Source organism: Magnolia sinica, chromosome 3, assembly GCF_029962835.1.
Source record: "Magnolia sinica isolate HGM2019 chromosome 3, MsV1, whole genome shotgun sequence".
Classification (NCBI taxonomy): domain Eukaryota; kingdom Viridiplantae; phylum Streptophyta; class Magnoliopsida; order Magnoliales; family Magnoliaceae; genus Magnolia; species Magnolia sinica.
In genome coordinates this window covers 76,155,842-76,173,432 of record NC_080575.1, presented here as the reverse complement: position 1 = coordinate 76,173,432, position 17,591 = coordinate 76,155,842, and the positions used below count along the sequence as shown (strand labels likewise).

Here is a 17,591-nt window from a genome sequence, read left to right as displayed (position 1 = left end):
CATGAATTTAATTACTTAATCAACTTTAATATCTCTTAGTGAACGTATGTAATGTTTAACACAATGGTTGCAATAAGCCCGCTGAAATATATGCTTTGCCCAAAAATGATGTGATGGGGACATCATGCGCACACGCGCACGCACACCACCCCCCCTACGCACGTATGTACGCAGAAGGAGGGCCCCACCATTGATCTGGCTTGATAACGACGTCTAGGGAGGGCCTCCTAACTAGAAGAAGAAGTTTTGGTTTAAAAGGGTTGGCCCGATAGTCAAGAAAGCCCATCATGGGATCTCATGATCGTGGCCCAATTGTCAGATTGATTTCATATTTTAGGTTTTGCTTATTGTTATTATTTAGAACATCGTAAACGCTTTAGATTTCTTTGTTTAGTTTTTATTTTAGTTTACTTCATCGCCAAGTAATAGGTTGCGCACATGGTGCGTATAGGGTTTTCCTTATAAATAGGCACCCCTAAGCCTAAAATCTTGCATATCATATTTAAAATCTCACGTCCTGCATCAAATTTGGTATTAGAGCTTAGGGTTAGTTTGTTTGAGTCCATCATGCATTCAGTTAATCATATATAGCTTTTAGGAATCCATAGTCCCTGATATTAGTTGCTGAAATTTCTGTTAGTAGGAAGTTAGCAATTTACATCGCTATAACTTTCTGTTATTTCTTTATTTTGACAACTATATTGCTGGATTTTAGTAGCACTGCGTAGTTTCCCTCATATAGAGTCTCATAGCATCATTTAGTCCCATATAGTCGTCGTAGAAAGTCCTTAGGTGGAGTTGCAAGTTGTACGCCCACATGTACGGATCATGGTTTTGGCTAACATCCTACACTAAACATAGAACAATTGCTAGAGTCACTAAACAAGCTGTCCTAGTTGATCGAGTCTTGGGGAAAGCGCTTGGAACAAGACATATATCAACGCTTTGACCAAATAGAGGCCTCCCTCAGGACAAACCCCACCATTAGGGAAGATGGCCAATCTCAGGCAGGTGACCAGGAGGATAGACCAATGAATGAAGGTGGTCAAGGAATCAATCATGGGCGTACACCTGTACCCCCACTCCATGAGGGACATCAAGACCATTATTTTGAGGGGTACAACATGTGCGGCCTCGTGGCTAGAGAGAGTGCACCAGAGGCTAGTATAGAGTTACCTACTGAGGCTATTCCGATAGTGGATGAGTTTCATGATGTCTTTCTTGATGATCTACCGGATGAGTCTCCCCCAAGGTATCCCGTATCGGTATCAGTTGGCATAACGGTGCCCTCCGAAATCGACACGGACACGGGGGCGTAACGGCCCGTAACGGTGCAAATTTTTTTTTTTTTTTTGCCAAAAAAATATGAAAAAATATGGATTAAATCCGGAATATTCTAAGCATTCCAAATATGCATTCATTTATAAATTGGAACATGTTTATGATGGTGTAACGGTCCACTCTTTGGTGAGAAGTTGCATCGGACTGTCTGATTAATTTTTGAACCAGGTAACCTGAATTTGACTACTAAATTCATATATTTAATTTTCTAAATATCTAATTTATATACTTGACAATTTGATATCATTTTTCCTAATAGTACTTTAAAAAAATGAAATTAAATTCAGGTAGATGGCATTGCCAATTTGGGGCTGACTTGGAGGACCAATCTATGCCCTAAATTAGCCTCAAATTCATGCAATTTATTGCCATTATCCCACTTATGAATTGGTGGACATTTATTGAATAGTGAATCATGAAAAAAATCAAAAGGCCCTATTTTAAAAAATAAAAGTCCACAAATTAACAATTAAAACTATTCAAACAATTTGATTTTGGCATTGTGAGTTAGCAATTACAGTCCATAATTTAATTGGTAAATTTTAAGTTAATATGTCTCATGTACAATTTTTTAAGGGCCCGAATTAGGCGGGACTCAAAAGGTGAAGTGTGGCACACGTGTTAGAGTTTTTTGGGCCCCACCCGTGATGACTGTGTCATATCCACACCGTCCATCCATTTTGCCAAATAATTTTAGGGCATGAGCCCTAAAATGAGGTACATCCAAAGCTCAGGTGGACTGCACCACAAGAAACAACAATAATTAAAAGTTCACCATTAAAAATTTATTGGGGGCTACAAAAGTTTTAGATCAAGCTGACATGTGTTATATCTAAATAGTCCATTCATTTGACGAGCTCGTCTTAAGGCTTGAACAGATTGGATGGAAAATAAATGTTACGGTGGGCCCTACGAATTGTTTAACGGTGAAAATCATTATCTCCGTTGCTATTTTTGATGTGGTCCAGCCGATCTTTGGATATAATTCATTTTTTTGGTGGTGCTCTAAAATGATCTCTAAAAATAGATGAACGGTGTAGATATAATAAATACATCACTGTGGAGCCCATGTAACTTTGATCTCCTTTGAACCGTTCGTACAACTCGAAGCTCAAGGATTGTCAGTGCTCGTCTTAGCATGACACGTACCTACAACAACTATACTACACCAATCAAACCGCTTCCGATTTCAAAAGAAAAAAGAGGGCAAGAAGAGAGAAGAAAAAAGAGGGAAAGAAGAGAGAGAGAGAGAGAGAGAGAGAGAGAGAGAGAGAGAGAGAGAGAAGAAGAAGAAGAAGCAACAGGAGGCCACCGCGGCCGCAGCCGCAGCTGCAGCAGGGCCGCAGCTTCCTGAGAAGAAGAAGAAGAAGAAGAAGAAGAAGAAAAGAAAAAAAAAAGGTAAGTTTTTTTTTCTTTTTTTTTTCCCCCCTATTTTTTAAGGCCCGTAACAGCCGTTACGGGTCAGTAACAGCCGTTTTGCCTGTAACGGCCGTTACGGTAGCAAAATTAGGGCATCGCCTGTTATGCCCTCGTATCATGTAACGGACCCCACCATTACCGTTACGGCCGATACGTAACCGATATAGGACACCCTGGTCTCCCCCTAGGAGGGATATATAGCACACCAAAACATGGGACACCGTAATACGTACAGCCGAGTTTGCGTTTAATAGTTCTGTCGATAAATCCACAGGTCTCAATCCTTATGAAGTCGTTATTGATTATAAACATGAGAAACTTATTGATCTTGTCCCTATGTCACTGTCCCATAGGCCGTCAGAGCCTGCAGAGTCTTTCGTGCATCACATTCATTTATGGCATCAAGAAATCAGGCAGAAGATCACTACTAGTAATAAACATTACAAATTTTCTGCAGACCAGCATAAATGTTTCAAGGAATTCAATGTAAGGGACTCTGTGATGGTCCGCATTAGGCCCGAGCGGTATCCTCCGGGGGCCGTTTGTAAGTTACATGCGCATAGCGCTGGACCCGTCAAAATTATAAAACGAAACGGTCTCAATGCGTATGTGGCAAATCTTCCACCTTCCATGGGAATTAGTTCCACATTCAATGTGGAGGATCTAGTTACATTTCAAGGGGCCATTAATGCATTGTCCAGCCTTTCGCCTAACCATCCTGATTCATCAAACCTTTCTCTTGATCCATGACCCCCTCCCGACCTATTTTCCCAGCCTCTACCTCCCATACCTATCTGTCCCGACCCATCTTCTCAGCTATTCGTCCCATACCTACCCCTCTCGACCCATTTTTCCAACCTCTACCTCCCATACCTACCCGTCCCGACCCATTATCCCAGCCTCTACCTCTCATACTTACCTGTCCTAACCCATCTTCCCAGCTACTACGTCCCATACCTACCATTCTCGACCCATTTTCTCAGCCTTTACCTCACATACCTACCCTTCCCACACCTAGAGAGGAAATAGAGGATATTCTAGACCATCAGATAATATCCACGTCGGACGGCGGGTTTCAGAAGTACCTGGTTAAATGGAAGTCATGCCCAGCTTCAGACAATACGTGGCTCACTAAGGAGGAGCTTCAGAGACTTGATCCTGACATCTTGGATCAGTTCAGGAGTTTTATTTCGCCAGTGGCGAAATTTCGCAATCGGGGAGAATTGATGGGGACATCATGCGCACACGCGTACGCACACCACCCCCCCTACGTACGTACGTAAGCAGGAGGGCCCGACCATCGATCTGACTCGATGACGACATCCAGGAAGGGCCTCCTAGATAAAAGACGAAGTTTTGGTTCAAAAGGGTGGACCCGATAGTCAAGAAAAGCCTATCATGAGATCTCATGATCGTGACCCACTTGTCGGATTGATTTCATATTTTAGGTTTTGCTTATTGTTATTATTTAGAACATCGTGAATGCTTTAGATTTCTTTGTTTGATTTTTATTTTAGTTTACTTCATCGCCCAGTAATAGGTTGCGCACATGGTGCAAGTTTTTGGGGTATAGGGTTTTCCTTATAAATAAGCACCCCTGTAGTTCTTTTCATTCATTGAAGCTTAATAAAAATTCCTGCTTTATTTTTTTGCTCTCTTAGTGAGTTGTGGAAAAATTCAAAAGTGGGTGCGAAGCCCTCCCTTTTCGAATGACTAATTACCGTGGTGCGAAGCCACATCTATCCCCATCTGTCCCCACCCTCTCCCATCCATATATCTCATCTCCTATCATCATTTTGCTTTGAATTTTTCAGCTTTCGCAGCTATTCATTCCCTACAGCCAATTTCTAGAATCTGGACTTGTAGGAGGGCTGAAACTTCGGCGGAGCACTACGCCTCGACCTTACGTCGGATCGTCGTCAAACTTGGAGGGATTGGAGGTCTCCCCTAGCCGACCAAGGCCTAGGTGTCACTTTGGGGAGGCGGGCTTCCATCACAAGTGCGGCCAGCCCACCCGCACACGTGCGTCAGCCCCGAGTCACCATCTGCGCACAGGAGCTTTCTCTGGGTCAGGTTTTCCTCTTTTCATTCATATTTTCTAAACCCTAGCCTTAGTTTGCATTATCCTTAATTTATTTGCCATTTTTTCACCCTAGGGTTCTTTGAATTGAGATTGGGGAATCCCTTGGATTAGGGACTGTTTGCTATGCATGAGTGGTTGATTTCTATTTCCCTTTGAGATCGTTTGGCTTATAATTTTTATTGGTCCAGTCCTAGCCTGTGTAGGCCTAGACCCGCATAGATTCCCCTTTAATTGAATGTTTGAATTTTCATGTGGGATGTTGAATTTGTATAATTGTTTCTGAATTGATATGATCTAAGCCTAAAATCTTGCATATCATATTTAAAATCTCACGTCCTGCATCATGATGAAATTCCAAGTCTCGGATGGGCCACAAGCAAAAAATCATGTCCAAGTGACTGACCAATGATTTTGAACTGTTGATTTACATGGACAATGTTTAGACGATGCTGATCATCATATTAAAGTAATTATAGTGATGCAATTGATAATCTAATTGTTTTGGGACATCATTAGTGGGCCATGTGCCCAATAGAATAATAGTTCGGTGACATACATGTTACACATGCAACTCTTGAAAGGATTTTAGATGTAAGCCAAGCTCTCACAGTGGATTTCAAATCCCTTCTTTGAGGGGATTTGAAACCCCCAGTTACTTTATAGTGCCAAACAACCAAGGGATTTGAAATCCCCCCAAATCCATAGTGCCAAACGACCCGTAAGCTATTTAAGCAGCCTTCCTAACAGAGTATACAAAGGGCATCCTTTTGATCAATGGCAATGATGGTTTCCACACAAGATTACTTGAGGCATTTGTATGTGGTACAGGAATGGTTACATGGTACGCTACTTCATCCAATACGTGGTACGCTAGGGGTAGGATCATGTGTGTCACTCCAATACATACACTTTGTATGCAATATAGTTTCATATATGAACTTATATTGTAACTTTATGAAAGGATGAATGTTATTATTATAGACTATAGGTGCTCAATGTCACATTATAAGTTACAACTAAATAAATAAGAGTATAAATTTCTCCATTGTAAATAATTTTGCATTAACTTAATCAATAGTAAGGCACAAGGTATTAAAAAACAGTTATGTAACAGTAACAGTGGGCACTCTTACGTGTTGCGAGGCCATAACGGTTATTCCAGAAAAAATGGCCCGTAACGCCCATTACAGCCCTGTAACAGTCTGTGACAGGGCCGATACAGGTTTTTCCAAAAAAAAAAAAAAGTGAGTAAAGGCCGTAACAGCCATTACAACCACCATAACCATTATTGAATACCTTGGTAAGACCTTGAGCTTGACCTCTAAACTCTAATACACAATCACTGTTAACAGGAACTCATTATGTATCAGAGATAAGTACGGTTAACTAAAATGAGATCAACTCAGTTTTTGGCGTCTACCAAAAAGGGCCTAAGAATATAGAGCCATAGTTTTGAGTTGCTAAAAATAGCAATCTGGATCACAAATGACCCACAACCTGGATCCGTTGTATGCAGAATGGAAAGCGTCCTTCATATTTTAAGTAACATTGTTCCTATGATAGGTATGGTCGTATATAATAGGTATGGTGGGACAAAGGTATTGGTGCACCTCTTTTGCATTAAGGATTGCAATAATGGTTTTTTCTTTTGTTGCTATACAAAGATAGCATCTGAAAGGGAAAGACTAAAACATGTCATTATCAAGCACTCAATCTCACTAAGTGGCACCCATAAATGAGATGCAGGCCATTCATTTATTATGCCTACCATTGATGTGGCATGCCCCAAAGATCACACCAGTCAGGTAATCCTAGCTTCTGATAGAATAAATTTTAAAGGCTACAATCAGGTTACTAGAAAATGTCGAACAAATAGTCAAAAATCACTTGATTCCTCCAATCAGTAGATAAGATCATCTGACTGGTGTCATTTTTGCATACAATCCATCCACACTAGGACCCGACAAATGAATGGTCCACATCACATAAACGTGTCACATGCCACAAAGGGTTGTTTGGATGCCCATAAAATCCTTAGTTGTAAAAGGGTCACAAGTAAACACTTTACAGGCAGGTGTTTGGATGGTACTCAATCTCATTAAGTGGCACACCATTCATTTATTATGCCTACCATAAATGTGGCATGCATCAGTAATCCTAGCTGCTGAATGGACAAATTTTAAAGGCTATGATCGGGTGGCTAGAAAATGCCAAACCAATTGTCAAAAATCACTGGACTTTATTTTTATAGTTCCTCTAATTAGTAGCTAAGATCATTTGACTCATTGGTGTCATTTTTGCATATGACCTATCCAAACTAGGATCCAACAAATGAATGGTCCACATCACATAAATGTCTCACACGCCGCAAGGCATCACTTGGATTCCTACAAAATCCTCTTTTTTTTTCTTTTCTTTTTTTGAATGATAACATATAACTTTTATTGACAAGCCGCTAAAGAAAGAGGAAAAGAATACGACTCAAGAGGAGAAATTACAATCCAAGCAAGGATGACACTACTTCAACATTTATATTTTTTACCCCAGATATCCAATCTAACACATCTCTTTTGGATTTCCAAACTACCTCCTCCAAAGATCCTTGCTGATAAAGAAAGCAACACCTATTCCGTTCACACCACATATTCCATAAGACTACCATTATTACCAGGCGCCAACCCACTGACTCATCCTTAGAGAGAAACCTACTATGCCAAGTCCTTCATAACTCTTTGATTGCTTGTGGCATGACCCATTCCATAACAAAATATGAAAAAAAAAGGAAAAAAAAAGAAAAAAAAAGTGTTCACACTCGCTTCATGAAGGAACAATGAACGAAAAGGTGATCTATCAATTCTGCACTGTTCATACACATAAGACAAATATTGGGTAGGATCATAGCCCTTTTCTAGAGGTTGTCAATTGTTAAGATTCTCTTCTTTCAACCAACGAAAACAAAAGTGGCCACCTTAGGAGAAGCTCCATAGAACCAAAAATTGTGAAAGAATTCTTGTCTAGTAGGGTTGAAGATTTCTGAATCTACTTGTAGGACTGAACTGAAAATTTCCCCGACAGGCCACCATTCCATACCAAGGAACCCTTGGAGATAGGGGATGCTTGAAGATTGTGAAGCCACTTCAATAGCTTAGCAAAAATCAGCCACCTCTTCCTCTGTTAGATCCCTGCGGCATGGAGGGCACCACACATTGCTCTCCCCACCACACAAGAAGCAACTAGCAACCGTAATGTTTTTCGACGGCTCTAAATTTGCCAGTGATGGAAAATCTGACTCCAATGATCTATCTCCACAACAAAAGATCCCGCGGCATGGAGGGCACCACACACTACTCTAGCCACCACACTAGAAGCAATTAGTAACCGTAATGTTTTTTGATGGTTCTAAATTTGCCAGTGATGGAAAGTCTGACTCCAATGATCTATCTCCACAACAAAAGATCCTCCTAAAGCGAATCCAGTTTCCATCTCCAAGAGACAATGTCAACCTGAGTTTAAACAAAGGGGCTATTTGTAAGTACTATGGTTTCTAGCTCCTATAATTGTCAAATTTTGTAGTACCAAAACCTCTTGGAATTTGTGTCTCGTGTAGCGCATCGATATATTCAAGACAGTGCAAGGACAATGGTCTTTACTTCAAGAACTTCAAATGCAAGATTACATGTTCATGTTCGAGTACAACATCAAGTGTAAATTCAATGTTTCAAGATTCATAGTTCAAGCTTCAAGTCAAGACAAAGTTCCTATACTTTGAACCTCAAGCTCAAGCTTCAATGTTAGTCAAATTCAAGCCTCAAAAGGTCTCAAGTTCAAGCTTCTATATATGTCAAGATCTCAAGCTTTGTGAATTTCAAAGATTATCTATCAACCGAAGGAAAAGAAGTTTCAATGTTCATACATTATGTATAAGGTATGAATGACCCTAGATTGACCATAGGGTAGGTCATTTTGAATGCATAATTTAAATTGGATCATTTTATAAGTGCATAGACTGTTTCTTGACTAGTCTTGGACTATGTTCGACTAGTCCTAGTACTGGCTCGACCAGTCCAAGAATTCCTCAACCAGTCCTAAGTTTGTTACTGATTTTTGGAAATTTTTGTTAAAGCCTCGACCAGTCCTGGAGACTGCTCGACCTGTGCTTGACCAGTCTTGCAGGCTCGACTCAAAGTCCAGCAACTAAATTGGGTTCCACACGACCAGTCGTGGACATGACTCGACCGGTCGTGGAGGCCACTCAATCGGTTGAGCAGACCCTACGACCAGTCATGAAATGGCCTTATCTTATCGCGCCCAAATTTTAAAAGTTTGTTTATCCTACGACCATTCGTGCCGACCTCAAAACCAGTCGAGAGTGCGATTTCTGCAATTATAAATAGAGCACGAATTTCAAAGTTTGATATTCAATTCAAGCAAAATCAATACGCCACTCTGAGAGATAAGTTAGTGATATTCTTAAGCTATTTAGTGCTCATTATATATTCTCTTTAATTAGCTTTCTTTGTATTTGATTTTGTATTCTGCATTCCAATTTTATTTGAAAGAGGGATTGAAGTATTCCCATTTCTTGGAATCAAAATCAAATCAAGCTAGCCCAATGTGATTTAATTTAAAATCAATCTAGAACCTAGAACCATTTCATAAGTGAGTGTGGACATTGAACTTCTACTCCGATTTGGTTCTTCCAGGCTGCATCAAAAGGAGAATATCTAGGTATTTTACAGCTTTGTAAATTCTTTATTTTGGTTTCATAGAGATTGTGCCAGAAAAATCTCTTTGTTTTGGTTTGTCTGAGGTGATCTAGAAAACTCAGAGTGTGGGGTTTTTTAAATTGTGTAAGCCCACTTGAAAGACACAATTGTGAGGGTTTTCAGTGAACCTTGAAAAACCTATTTTCATAGTGAACGCTAATATCCACTGTGTGAGGATATTAGGAGTGGAATAGTTGTGTGGTTGTTGTTTAACAGTTGGTGTATACACAAGCGAACCACTATAATTCTGTGTTTGGTGGATTTGTGGTTTATTTTCTTCATCTTTTGTGATTTAAGATTGTGGGATGTATTTGTGGATGTGAATGTTGTAATATTTGCATTTCATCATTCTGTGGTGAATATTGTAATAGATTTGTTTCTATTTCTTTCATATCCTCTTCAGTTTGAGTTTTTAATACTCACCTACGTTCTAGTAAGGTTGTCCTGCCATAAACCTTTAGTTTTTGGTGTCAGGTTGTCCTTAGAACCAAGTTTGTATCAACCTCTCAATACTAGATTTTTGAGGTTGTTATTTCCTTTGGTTATTTGCAATTTACACGGGATTTTCTTTATTCCCACCCCCAGACTGGACACCATATTTGGAAGCTATAAATTCTCTCCACATCTTGCCCTCTTTTGAGCCAAACCTCCAATGCCATTTCCTAAGCAAAGCCATATTCATCGACTCTAATACTCTAATACCAGCATCTCCTTCAGAGATCAGTTTGCATACCTCTTCCCATTTGAGAAGGTGAAACTTGTGCTTCTCTTTGGCCCCTTTTCAAAAGAAACCACCTCTTAGTTTCTCTAACTTGTCCATAATCGAATTCGGACATTGGAAAAATGACATAAAATAGACGGGAAGGTTAGAGAGAGCAACTTTGATGAGTGTGATTGGCCCTTCTATAGACAAGTGACGACTCTTCCATCTTGATAGCTGCCTATCAAATCTTTCAACGACCTTACTCCACAAATGAGTTGTCGGCTTCTCCAAACACAATGGTAAGGCCAAGTAAGAGGATGGGAAAGACCAAATCCCACATCCAAAAACGTGCGCAAACTTTTGTACTTCCTCCTTAGATAAACCAGTGCCCAACATCTTACTCTTACTGACATATATTTTTAATTCAGAGACCTCATCGTAAAATCCCAAAATCTTCCTCAAATTATCCACCTCTGCTAACTTTTCAGCACAAAATAATATTGTATCATCTACATATTGCAAGCGGGTTATCCTGAGTCTAGTTTACACACCACTCCTATCTTGCCATTTCTATTTCTAAAGTGTAGACATTCATACACCATAAGTGCACTATCCAAAATATGCCCGTTTGCCTGCAAGAACTCCTTGGTTCTAAGATACAACTTCTGTTAGAATTGCCCTAAATTTGGATGTGAGAATTTTTGCCACGATCTTATAGGGGCTGCGAATTAAGCTAATAGGCTGAAAATCTTTTAATGACTCGATACCTTTCTTCGGAACACGGGCAATAAAAGACAACCCCCATCCTTGCCGTTAGCCTGCCTTTTTAAAAGAACTCTTTTGGTAAAGCCCACCACATCCCATTTAAGCATTTTCCAAAATACTTGATAGAAAGCCATGAGGTATCCATCTGGGCCCGGGGCCTTATCTCCACCCAATGAGTCAATAGCCACTTTGATTTCTTCTATCAACCCAGGTTTCTCAAGGGAGTCCCTTTCTGCACTAGATAAGCTTTCAAACTACAAATTTTCTAACTTAGGTCTGCTTCACCCATCAGTAGAGATTAGTCGCGAGTAATATTGTACAACTGATGAGCATATTTGAATCTTATCTTCGATTCTTTTTCCATCCACCATTAGACTGCTTATGTCATTTTTTTGCACTGGCAATGTTGTGGAAGAAATGATGTAAAAGGGTTATAGGTAAACACTTTACTGGCAAGTGTTTAGATGGCAAATTTTGCTTGTAAAGTTTTTACAAGTTGTAAACATTTACAGGTAAACTAGCCATTTTTTTCTAGGAAAAAAGCCATGTTTCATATTATAGGTAAGGTCTTTACAACTAAAGAGACAGTATACATCATAGAACACAATGGTTGATACACACTCATGAAGTGTGGGGCCACCGTGATGTTTACAGTCTATCCAATCTGTCGAACATGTGTGTCCCTTGACGCTCTCCTACAGCCCTGAAAAAACAGCCCAATTGATCATCAGATGGGCCACATGAGAGGGTACATTTGGGATGGGATGCCCACCATTAAAAACCTTCCAGATCGTGTGTGGGACCCACGGTGATGGTGCAGGACATCCAATCCGCCTAATATGTGCATGCTTTGATGCTCTCTTAGGGCCCCAAAAAAATTCAGCCATTTTTATGTGATTTGCAAATTTTGGCAGGATTGGCAGGATTTACTGCCCCATGCTCCATGTGGTGTGAATGCCTACTTCATAAATTGTAAACACTATAAAAGTTAGCCAAACACAAAATCTGTTTACCTGTAAACAATTTACCACTTATTTGTGTTTGAATAGGAGATTTCCACTGCAACGCAGTATAACATTGTAATGATTACAAATTACAATCCCTGGCTCCTAATACATCAGTAATTTGACCACTGAATCGCATGCTTAAACAATCATAGTAAAACCGTAATGATGCTGTTTTTACAGCACATTACTGATGTAATTCGCAATCCAAACAGGCCCTTAAAAGCCAAATAGAATCACATGTAAACAGTTTACACCTGAAACTCTTTTCAGGCATAAAGTGTTTACAACTTAAAACTTTTCAGGCATCCAAACGACCCCAAGCATTTGATAACTAACATAGATACTAGCTTAACTTAGATAATCTTAACCTAATTCCTTATTAACAACTCAGATTCCCCTTCTAAAATTCTCTATCTATTTCAAAATTCTGCTGCTGATATACTTTAATTTTGGGCATAACACATCAACCCAATCCAATACCCGAGGAATTACAAAGAGAGGTCGGAAAAAGGAGGGGGGGAGGAAAGAAAAGAGAGGGAACCTGTTTTAGGATTATACTTGGACCAAAGGCACTTCTTGAATTCGAGGTTGGCTAAGAAGATCCGAACCCAGGCCCGGATCTCGAACCCGTTCTTCTTGTTCTTGGCGTTGAGGATTGAGCCGCCAATGCCGGACACAAGTAGGACTGGATTGAGATCGGAGGATCCTCCATCGTCGATCTTCCTGCGGCGGAAGCAGGGGAAGAGACCGCAGTCGCCGCCGAGCATCTCTCCGGTAGGAGTCCACAATGGCGATGGAGATAGCGGTCTCTGTGAAGGAAATTAGAGTATGGATGGAAGAATGGAGAAGAGAGAGAAATGAATAAGTGAGTAAATGAGAGAAAATGGTGAGAGAGAATGGTAGCTGAACTGCTGCTGCTGCTGCTGCTGCTGATTCTGTTTATTAGGTGAGTATATTCTCTTGTAGTCTGAAGAGAGGTGTTGAAATAATAGAAAAGAAATTTGACAAAATACTATCTATTATTATATAATTTACATTACGGTACCTTTTTCTTGGGCGTGCTTAGGTGGATCGCCGGATATGCCGAGATGGGTAGATCCCTGACCATGGGGCCCACATTGATGTATTTTTATTAAATACACCCCGTCCATAAATTTATTTAGATTATTTTAAAGCATGAGCCGAAAACTAGAAAAGATCTAAATCTTTAAGTAGGCCACACCACACACCTCAAGAAACAGCAGTAATTGCTATTAAAAACTTCCTCAGGCAACAAACGTTTTAAACCAAGTGGATATTGTGTGGTCCCTTAGATGTAATCAACTCCAATAACTAAATTTCCCACTAAAATTTGACTCAAACCCATCCATAATTGAAGTGTATCACACTAAGCTAGATGTTTGGAGGGTGTGTGCTTCCTTATATATTATTTTCAACTGTGTGGTCCACCTAAATTATAGATTGGGATGAAATTTTTTATCTATGGGTCTAATATAGGGTAACACATCTGACGGTTAGGGTTGATTTCACCTGAACGTCACGTTAGGGCCAACCCAAGCTGCTCACTCCTTTGCTCGAATGGAAGATATTCCAAGGAGATTATTTAAATTAGTGTGATAGGTTGTATAAAATCTTTTTGAAAAGGGTATTGAAATATAAATAAGTACGCAGTTGTCTTTTATTTTAGTTGTTATAAAAGAGAGGATTTGAAGAAGACAGTTGCCATCTCCGAAAGCTTGGATAACGGATGCCCGAATCTTTTGTCGCTGGCCGATATGATGCGCCAGGCAGTGGGATAAATATCGCCGAGATTTGCAAAATATCGTAATAAATACAGTAGACGATGTTATTGCGGTTTCTTTTTCTTTTTTTTTTCTAATTTTTTTTTTTTTTAAATTGTGTTGTTTTTAATTAATTAGAATAATTGTTTTTAAATATTTTTATCCCGGAGAGTCTAGAGGTTAACCTTCCAAGAAAAAACTTCAATTTTGAAAATCTCGGGAAAAATTCCAGCCGAGAACGAGATTTCGTATGTCGCCGGGGGGGAGTTACAAGCCCGTCGCGAAGTGGACGGTTCCGGTCACTCTAGACACGGGACACGTGGGCTGGCGGAAATGAATTCCATCCGGGAAAACGGATAAGGTGTTACTCGGGCACCACAGCAGTGGGTATTTCCCTGAACGTGGGGCCCACCTAGATGTATGTGTTATATATCCACTCCGTCCATCAGTTTTTTCAGCTCATTTTAATGTATGGCCTAAAATGAAGCTGATCCAAATCTTAGGTAGGCCATATCACAGAAAAACAGATCAAGCTAATATTTGCATTTTCCCTTCATTTCATTTAAGTTGGGCCCTTTACTTCTCAAGATTATGTGATCTTATCAACCAATTGGATGGAAAATAAAAATTAGGGTGGCCCTATGAAGTTTTTAATGGTAGGCTTTCAATGACCATTAATTTTTTTATGAGGTGGTCCATTTAAGTTTTGGATCAAATTTACTTTTTAGGACCATGCCTTTAAATGATCTGAAAAAAAATATGGACGGCATGGATATAGGGCATGGATTTTTAATTGTAGGAAAATTTTTCCTCACTCTTTCCTCCTATCCACTCTTTCCTCCTATCCCGTCTACTTAAGTTTTGGATTTGCGTGACTTTTGATGGTATATTTTAAAATTATTTGGCAAAACGGATGGATAGGCGGGACCACTTACCAACATTAAGGTAGGTCCTTTTACTTTTCAATGTAGTTTTCAAATGCAATTTTAAAAATTTACTATTACTTTTATGTACAACCATTTATTATATGAATCAAAACTTGTATTTAAGTCGTACATTTTATATAATCACCCTAGGTATTAAAAGAAAATTTACTAACAAGTACATTTACCACAAAAAAGCAATTTCACCCCCCCTCATACCATTTAATTTCATTAGCAAAATACCCCTTAAATGTAACCCTAGGTCAAAGAAACACGCCTCATCAAGCCCTCGACTACATCGTATGTAAGCTTTTATAAGCTCACATCCAGGGTGTGCCAGCATGGCCATATAGATAAGTGATCCAATCCATCCATCAGAATGGCACGACATTGATGACCTAGCTCAAGAATCACGTTGATCCACTGGTCAGGTAGTCCTGAGTTCAATAAAATGTACGGCTTTAAAAACTCGGTTCAAATTTCAAATCTATCAACATGTTTTAAATATTGAGCCCACGTGCTTATTAGACCACTTTAAAAACATGTACAAGGTCGAGGTCGGACCGTTCCTCGATTAGATTTTACACGTATGTTAATGCGGGCACATGGTGCGTACGGGAACTTTATTGCACACGATTTTCTAAATCTTACACGTATGTTCGTGCTGGCACATGGAGTGTTCAAAACCTTTATCGCTTGTTTTCGAAAAGAAAAAGAAAACGTTAGGGGAGGCTTGTTACACGGCCTTTGAAACTTCTCCTGTCCATCCGAACCGTTCATTAGGTTAAATGCAATGGGATGAAACGAGAACACAAATATTATCCTGATTGGGACTTCTGTGGCCTCACAAAGGTTTCAGTTGTGGGCGTACGATCTGTACTGTTTGCTGTGGCGTGCCCTACCTTAGTTATGGATCTTCCTGTCCTAGCACGATCTGGTGAAACAGGTGGACGGAGTAGATGCTACACAGTCACAGACATCTCAGTGGACCCCACATATCTTCTGCCCACAGGAACTTCTAGCCCGGGGAACACGTAATTCCTGTTTGGACTTGGATACGGTAGCGTAGCCGATTAAACCGAGGCTGGTAATCTGCGATGGTGGAAAAGTCACGTGGGCCCACAATGAGGTATGTGTTTTATGCATGCCGTGTGTTGCACTCAATTTAAGTAAACTGAAACACTAGTGTGACCGTTGGTGTAGATTTGGTACGTGTGTGAGTAGGAAGCCTGTGCACGCCATAGTTGGCCTAATTCAAATATTGATTGAATTGTTGGTGTCTTCTTTGTAAGATGGACATATTAAAAACTAGGATCGAAGTTTCAAAGTTTTCTTGGCCATCAATATCACACTCCGTTCAAGCATCCCATGAAAGAAAAAGACTAATTTAATAGTAGACGTAACTTTCCAGACTTAAAAGAATGTATTCTTTCACCAAATACTTTTAAATTCAAAATAATTTTGAGATGAATAAAGTTGTACATTTAAATTAAAGAAGGTAAAATAGTGCCGATTTTATTAATGTTGATGCAATTTTCCGGTAGATCTTCCTTGGTTAATCCTTCAGGACCTGCACATATGAAAGAAATAGACGAACGAGACCCTAACTTGTACAGGGGACCCTCCGATGCCTAAGTCAGGTTATCGGGTCTTTTTGTAGGTTAAGATCTTAAGGAAAAGAGTCACTAGTCAAGTATTAGGGTATGTATGCGTTGCCTACCTTACATTGGCTGGGGATACCTCTATTTATAGGAGAAGGAAGACAATGCTGTAAGGAGCCTCTCTTAATATGTCGGAGATCATTCCGCACGGGTATCCAAATTCATCCGGGATCCTCTCGAGATTATTATTGTCCGAGGTTTTCGGGATCTGATTTGATCCCCCGAAGATCTTGAGAGATATCTTCGGGCTGTTGGTACGAGAGAAGGTCGTGTCAGATATAGTAGACGCGAGCAATATTGAGCTTTCTGTTGAACTGACATTTGCCTTGTTTTAGATGCTATCCCAAGCTATGGTTGACCTATAGCCGAGCTATGATTAAGCTATGGCTGACCTATGTTTGAGTTATGGCTGACCTATAGGTTCGGCAATTGGCCTTGTCCTTACATTTGCATCGACCTCCTTGAAGGTTGACCTGTCTTCGAACGTAGATGCCCCTAAAGGTTCAAATCTCATTGGGTTCGTGCTAGTTTGTAGAGTTGGTCCATTCCATATATTGACCTATCGACTCATTTATTTTTTATCCTAATAGTAAGCCCCCCTTACTTTTCGAGCCAATCTATAGAGGCCTGGGAAGTAAGCTAAATATAGCTTAGGTCGGGTTATGTCGTCATAAATGCTAGGTATGGCAGCCAGTACGGTAATTGAGGCATGTTAGTAATTAAACATGGTGTGACATTTCGTGGTTTGAGGTCACGTGGGGCGTCAGGCCACCATTTAAATGGCAGACCAACGAGGGTGTGACACGTGGCCAATACTCGATATTAGGGTCGAGTAGCGCATGGGGTCGTGCCACGTGTCAGGAAGGGGGTAGGGCTATACACGAACCGGGCTAGCCTGGTTAACTCGCTCGACTCGGCCCGACCCAGAACTGAGTTCGGTCAGAGACGGGCCATTTTCTTCAACCCGAAACTGAGTTCGAGCCGAGTTCGAACATGTCCCAGTTCGGCCCGACTCGACCTGCCCCGACTCGACAGTTTATATATATATATATATATATATATATATATATATATATATATATATATATATATATATATATATATATATATATATAGAGTCCCGGTCTCCTGCGCACAAGGCC

General features: G+C 40.1%; 1 protein-coding gene across 2 annotated transcripts in view; it reads right to left on the bottom strand.

Moving 5' to 3' along the window:
• Positions 1–13,035, bottom strand: part of LOC131240032 (phospholipase A(1) LCAT3) — a 43,462-nt gene extending 30,427 nt beyond the window's left edge. Inside the window, exon 1 of one of the 2 annotated variants that reach the window (XM_058238039.1) lies at positions 12,626–13,035. In XM_058238039.1, the coding sequence (XP_058094022.1) occupies positions 12,626–12,851 (226 nt within the window). In that variant the 5' untranslated portion in view covers positions 12,852–13,035. The remainder of the gene's footprint in view (positions 1–12,625) is intronic. The other variant, XM_058238037.1, reaches the window with a different exon arrangement.
• Between the last annotated feature and the right edge of the window lie 4,556 nt (positions 13,036–17,591).